General features: G+C 40.1%; 1 protein-coding gene across 1 annotated transcript in view; it reads right to left on the reverse strand.

Moving 5' to 3' along the window:
- WHAMM (WASP homolog associated with actin, golgi membranes and microtubules) overlaps positions 1–6,239 on the reverse strand; it is a 37,433-nt gene extending 31,194 nt beyond the window's left edge. Inside the window, 3 exon segments of the mRNA XM_075207920.1 lie at positions 545–695; positions 3,294–3,467; positions 5,366–6,239. Of these exon segments, the coding sequence (XP_075064021.1) occupies positions 545–695; positions 3,294–3,467; positions 5,366–5,929 (889 nt within the window). The 5' untranslated portion in view covers positions 5,930–6,239.
- Between the last annotated feature and the right edge of the window lie 865 nt (positions 6,240–7,104).

Here is a 7,104-nt window from a genome sequence, read left to right on the forward strand (position 1 = left end):
ACATACCAACAACAATAGGTCTGAGGCAGAAACTTGTGCGATGTCATTACTTGAGTAATGTGCAGATAAGGATCTTGGGTGGCAGAGCCACTCAGACTTAAGAGACCCAGATCAGCTGTTCTCCAGAACCACAATGTCCCACAAAGCCTGAATGTGATCTGATGCCTAAGCTGATCTAAACTGGGGTCCTTATGGTGAAAGAGTACCCCCACTAAAGTGTAAAAATAAAAATATTAAAAAAATAAACTCACGTTATTTTAAACATTAACAGTTAAGTAAATCAGCAGCTGAGGCGTTTTTCTTGACGAGCATTGAGCTGGAAATCAGAATGGAAAGGAAAAAAAGCAGAAAGCCGAAACTTTTCATTCAAAACAACGCTTCCACTCAGACCATTCCTAATTGGAAATACATTAAAATTAGTGATTCTGTGGAGGAAGTGTGTGTTTTATACATACTCTGTAAAACATGTCACATTGGGAAGTCATCTGGACTATATCTAAACAAATTATATCTAAATATTTAATAACCACTCTTATTTCCATACCCGCCAGTGCTTTTTCAGTCTCCTTGAAATAATTCACAGTCACACTCTGTATAGAGCTCACAGCCTCTTTTGCTCTTGAGTTCCATTTATCAGCCTCCTTTTGCAATGCCTCAATACGTTTTGGACCCAACTCATCCATTTCCAGGGATTTCTGTATACACAAAAATAAAAAAAACATAACTTTTAGTGACTGCCGAAACACAGTGGAGGTCGACATTTGCGGATTAAACAGATATTCAACTTATCAAACCACTGTGTACCAAGTACAGCAGCTATAGAGATTGCCACTCTCCAATGCAATAAATGTATTTGTCAATGTTTTAGTGCATCAGCACCACCATTATTAAGTTAATGTTTAAACTGATGGTGGGTGTTGCAGTCACTCCACGTCTCTTTACCCATAATGCTTGTTAGCCGCAGGTCTGTGATTCTCTAATCGTCCAATGCATGGTGTCTAATAAAGTCATAGGTTGCCTTCTCATGAATATGGATTCAGACTAAAATGACTGCCTCCAAAGAGTGACAGCAACAGGTACACTTTAAGGGGCTTGCACATGGAGATTCTGCTTCAATTCCATTTGCAAATAATGAGTAGATTATAGCCAGCTCAAATAGCAGGGGTCATTAGGCCTATTTAAGAAGCTGTGGACACAAGGTAGAGTAGCGGTCCACACAGAGATGGGGAGTGGAAGAAACGTTAAGTGCACACCCAGATGCACAAACATGGTGTCAGACAACCAATTAACACCATAAAAAGGGAAGAGATGGTAGAGGGAAAAATAAAAATAATATTCTGATTAAAGAATGAGAAAACTAGTACCAGTGACAAATTATGTATAGCACATTATGATGTATGAGGGTGGCAAGCCTGCAAACCCATCAAATCATTCCATTCCACCCAGGGATAGGAAACAGAGGGAGGTACACTGATCAAACATTTCCGTCTAAGTAAGTGGACATAAAAGATTAACATCATGGGAAGAAGGAGACAATAATTTGAGGTTAACGTTTAACTAATTTGCTGTGATGATGACCGAATCAGGGACTAAGGAAATAAGAAAGATTGTAATTTGTGAATTCACTGTGTACAAGCAAAGAAGAGGTTAATCTGACTATGCAGACATCTCCCCTGGCCATTTGTTCTCGCATAGCAATCTGCCTGTATTATACTACACAGCAGGGGGTGTCATATTTAGGAGTCTTGATGACTCCCACCCCCAAACTAAGAACAGTATATGAGGTTTTTAAAGCCCCGGCTGAATGTGTCAATATCAAAGACACATAGGGGTATATTTACTAAACTGCGGTTTTGAAAAAGTGGAGATGTTGCCTATGGCAACCAATCAGATTCTAGCTGTCATTTTATAGAATGTACCAAATAAATGACAGCTAGAATCTGATTGGTTGCTATAGGCAACATCTCCACTTTTTCAAACCCGCAGTTTAGTAAATATACCCCATAGTGTCAGTAAAATAAGATAGATTAGATGTGTCACACTAGAATAGTATGGAGCAGAGGTAACAGATTAATGTCATATCATCCTTAGGTGATTATATTTCATAGTCATATTTCATATGTAGCTGTGTGAAAATGTATACTCTGCTGATTCAATGTATTATGTTTTCATGATGTTCTGGTAAAAAAAAATATTTTATTCATAAGAATTCCTGAATATAAATGTACTTTGATTACAGGTCTTAAAGACACTCATAAATCTCAATTAACATAGACATCTTTTAGTGACCTCACAATTAATGGGGGAAAATGGCTGCATAAAAATTAAATATTAAGGTTGTCAGTCATTTTGGGGGTCAATCTGACCAAGTAGCTGCCTTTATTCTTGCCATCGCTCAAACCAACAGACTACATGAATATATGTCAGTGGTAGTTTTCTGTTCTTTTTATTTTAAGAACCTGTTTAGCAATATCTTAAAGTATGTAAATGTATTACCCTTTTTTATATCTTAAGTATTGTGACATTTTTTGTCATATTAAACTCCATTTAATAAAGTTCTGTCTGTGTTCTTAAATGATTCATGTGATAGATAAATGTGTTTATAAAATAACCAAGCTTAAGGCAGGTAATTTTTTCGTTAAATTTATGTTCTAAAATACCTTGAGATGCCAATGAGTAACCAAAGACATCCTGTGAAAGTGTAAATTTTAGAAACAAATCTTGATGGCAGAAAATAGTTATATAGGGAGTATATTAGAATTAGTATTTTGAGGGAGTTTAGTCATGTTAAGCAAACTGGGTGGTATGTTACTGATTAACCCTGTCACACTCACACAGGTCCAGTGATTGCCAGAGGTGACAGAACACTTATCAGCTGAGTTGAAATGCTGAAAAATAGAAAAGGCCCTTGTGGTAGTGTATCGGTAGTGCAACATTTACTTGGGACTCCTTTTCTATAAAATATAGTCCAATAATTTCAAGTCTGAAACATCATACAAGATTTTAAAGTAACCAGAAGGCAAATTTAGAAGTTGGATTTGCTATGCATCTGTCATTCTGACTAGTATATGTACTGTTACTGAGTTGATGGGATATTAAGCAACACACAAAGATAAGAAACAAATGTGCATGGTAGATTTGAAATTCAATAAGCACAGGCTGCATTTAGACTGATACAATTGCAAATATAAATCACTTTGACTATAATTGGTTCAAACTACTTTGTAAACAAATCCCTTAAGTATTTCCAATAGAAAAAAGCTTAAAACCAGATAAAAGAAGTAATTCCTTACCAGTATCTCCAGCTTGTATAATATCGCAAGCTCTCTCATATCCCTGAAAGGCTGCAGTAAGTATTGATAGAATTGGGTTGCCACGGTAACTAATTCCATAAACGCTTCATCTTCTTCCTCATAAACTTTAAGTAAACACATCATTTTATCTGTATTTTTGTGCTGATGAAGACTCTAAAACAATAAATACATTAAAATGAATGTCAATAGAGTTGCTACCCTAGTAATTTTTTCTGGTTCTCATAAAAATGATACATAACACATAATCCCCAAAGGGCATGATCTATGAGGAACTTTACTTTTCAATGTTTATTAGGCCTGTTACTATAAAACAGTAACTTCACTCTGGATAAACATCTTGAAATCTTTACAGCAAAGATGGCAAACAGCCATATTAGGCTCTAAAAAGCTAAACTATCTAAAGCGCAAATTGAGAGTGCGTAAAAGAAAGTGGACTAATGTGCAGGGTGCCAACAAAATCACGTTTAAGATTTATGGCATCAAACCCCCCCCCCCCCCCCCCCCCCATCCCCATCTGCTGCTGTTTCCTACTTATCAATCTTTGTCACTCCTTCATTTGGATGTATTACACCCCATTGGGCCTCATTTAGAGTTAGCAGAAAGGAAAAAAAATAGCCCCGTCTCTCATTATATTTGGACCACCTCCGTCATTTTAATTCTTCCTATATTGTTCCTGAAATACAGCTAACTTGGCATCATTTTTTTTATGTAAATTTAAGACAGTAAGGTGGCTGCCATTATGTCTATCATCATCAGCAGCTACTTATAAGGTACCACTAATTCCGCAGCGCTGTACAAAGAACTCACATCAGTCCCTGCCCCATTGGAGCTTACAGTCTAAATTTCCTAACATACACACAGAGACCAAGATCAATTTGATAGCAGCCAATTAACCTACTAGTATGTTTTTGGAGTGTGAGAAACCAACGTAAACACGGGGAGAACTTACAAACCCCACACAGATAAGGCCATGGTGGGGAATCGAACTGATGACCCCACTGCTGTGTGGTAGTGATGCTAACCACTAAGCCACCGTGCTGCCCACGTATCACAATTTTATTTTTATCAACAGCTGGTTAATGTGTACATATTCATGTATTTCCTTTATAAAATGTATCTAGAGTGAAAAACGTTATCCCATTGAAAGTAAAAGGTCTAATTACTGCCACCTCCTAAGTGGTGAAAAAGATGAGGCTGTTTGGAGCAGATTGCAATGATCTACAGATCAACTGCTAAATTGGGAAAACCAGCAAATATGTTTAACTTCTTGGGGCTCACTAGAATATCTAATCCTGTAACAAAAGAAATTCTCATTTTGTTCAGGATATGATACATTATTGCACCTAGTCTTTAATTATATGTAGAGCACCATCACATGCCTATGCCCACCAAACAGTGAGAAAATATTTGCTTATACACAGCTCAGCAAATAAAAAATAATTGAATTGATCCTGATAAGTGGGGTTAAAACAATTGATGTCAGTTTCAGTTTTTCTTGATTCTCATGTCAATATAATTGGGCTTTAGCTCCAAGTACTAACTGCTCTCTTCTGTATACCGCACTGTAACAGATCAGTCAGTGATGTCAGTGTTGAACTCATGATCTCTGAAAGCACTGAGAGCAGGAAGCTCTACAAAGTAAACTAGTTGTTTCCAACAAATACATCTTCAAACTGAAAGTGAAAATAGAAGGGGCTTAAAAATACATTTTTGTTTTTTTGTGGGAGAATCCCTTCTGACATGACTTGGTCTGACCTCACTAGGGAACTAAACTATAGTACTACAGTAATACATACAACTGTAATTCTGTTTAAGTCATGTACAAACACTTTATGTTCAATTAACTTGCACTGCTGAAAGTTGGCCAAAGCTGTCAATCAGTATTGGCCAATGATTAGGCTACCTGAGGCTCTCCACCTGTTGTACTGGCATCACTGCCTGTGACCTGTATTTACACAACTGAGGGAGAACCTCAGGGTGCTCATGTCTGCAGTAAGCTCTTAGTTCTGGGCACCTGTCTCTCTATTGCCCTCATGCCCCCATGCTCGCACCCTTCGCAGGTTCTCCTTAGCCCGGGTCACTTGCTCCTCCAGACTCTTCTTGCGAAATTCGTGCAGGTTTTCAAAGTATTGCTCGTCGTCCTCCAGATCCTCCGGGAACAGCACGTCCAGCACTATCTTGCGCCCACATTCTTCTATGGCATATCCCAGATACACCTCCAGTGCCCGGCAGACCGCATCCAGCTCCTCCGAGCTGCCCTCCCATGACGGGGCACCAGGGAACAGCAGCGTCCACATACTACCGGCGGGCTGCGGGGCTGGCAGGCTGGGGAAGCTGTCTTCCAAGCGGTTACACACCGAGCTCAGCTGTCGGTGAATGTGTTCCAGATCCTGCACGGAATAGAGCCCGGCTCAGCTGCTCTGCTCCCCGTCCTCCCCCTCTTCCTCCCGCCGCCTTCTCCGCTGCAGGGTCCGGTTGTGACAGGTCACCGCGAACCTGCTCTCCACCTGGTTCCAGGCCACGATGAAGCCCAGCTTGTACTGCTCCGGCTCCTCGAACAGGTTGGGGCGCACGGCCACCCAGCCTTCCAGGCTGTCCATCCTCTCACACTCCATGCCTGGGGCCCTAGATTCCGGGGACCCGGCTCCTGTTCCGGTGTGGGCTCAGTGACAGGGAAGCACGTCACGTGAGAGCCCTTTAAACTGCCATGTGACATGTTGTGTCCCTGTGCCCATGTCTGAGGGTCATCACGGTGCCCTGTGCCCACATGTTTACACTACGGGGCAGAAGAAACAACTTTGTGGCCTCTTCTCCTACGTCTCGCCGCTACCGGCTCCCTATCTCTCCCCGTTTATTTCCGAGCCTTTTACAGATGATTCCATGTAAACATGACCTTTGTACACAGTGAGAGGAGGGAACAACCTTTCGGGACTTTCCGTATTAATAGCCATTGGCTGCCTCTTGTAAACGTAACTCAGTGACGAACACTGAGCTCTACTCTAGCTAAGAGCAGCAGAGGCATCATGTTATGTCATCGTTCATGTGACACTAGTGTGACTGGCTGATTATAACTTACTGAACAGTCTGACATTTATGTAGTCTCATTTTATTCTGAATAAAAAGTGACTTCGTTTGTGTTTCATATACCTTGTCCATGTGACAGGTATAGAGTCACTTTTTATAAAACGAGATGTTAGTTTTACCAAATACTTAATGTTTTCTACCAGGCTGAAGTTAGCTTCTTATTCATGATCCATCTTCTTATTCAGAAAAGCATTTTGAATAAGTAGCTGCAGTTTTGCAAGAGTTAAATGCTGAAAATGCTATCTGCCCATTTTGCCATCTGATTTCATGCCCAAAACAGTGTTGGGCCAGGCAAAAGACAGGTGTTTTATATGTTAACTGACCACCCTGTGTTGATTCCCACTGTCAAATTGGTGGCCCAATGGCATTTAACGCTTGCATATCTGCAGCTACTTCTTGAAAATGATAAAATATGGTAACTTTGCCCACTTTGCCCCCTGATTTCATGCCCAAAACCTTGTTGAGTCAGGGTAAATACTATTGCAGTTTGTATAAGGGACCCCCTTTAGTGTTAATCTGATGTGAAATCAGTGATCCAACTTGATTTAATCCTTTAAAAATAAGCTTCTCTGAATAAGAAGCTGGAGGAGCATGAATAAGAAGTGAATAGGAAGCTAACTTCAGCTTTCTATATTTTCTGCTGTCATGATAGTTTCTAGACAAACTGCCAATTAGATGGAACTTGCGTGCCTTCTGCCTAGTATTG

Source organism: Mixophyes fleayi, chromosome 4, assembly GCF_038048845.1.
Source record: "Mixophyes fleayi isolate aMixFle1 chromosome 4, aMixFle1.hap1, whole genome shotgun sequence".
NCBI classification, from domain to species: Eukaryota; Metazoa; Chordata; class Amphibia; order Anura; family Limnodynastidae; genus Mixophyes; species Mixophyes fleayi.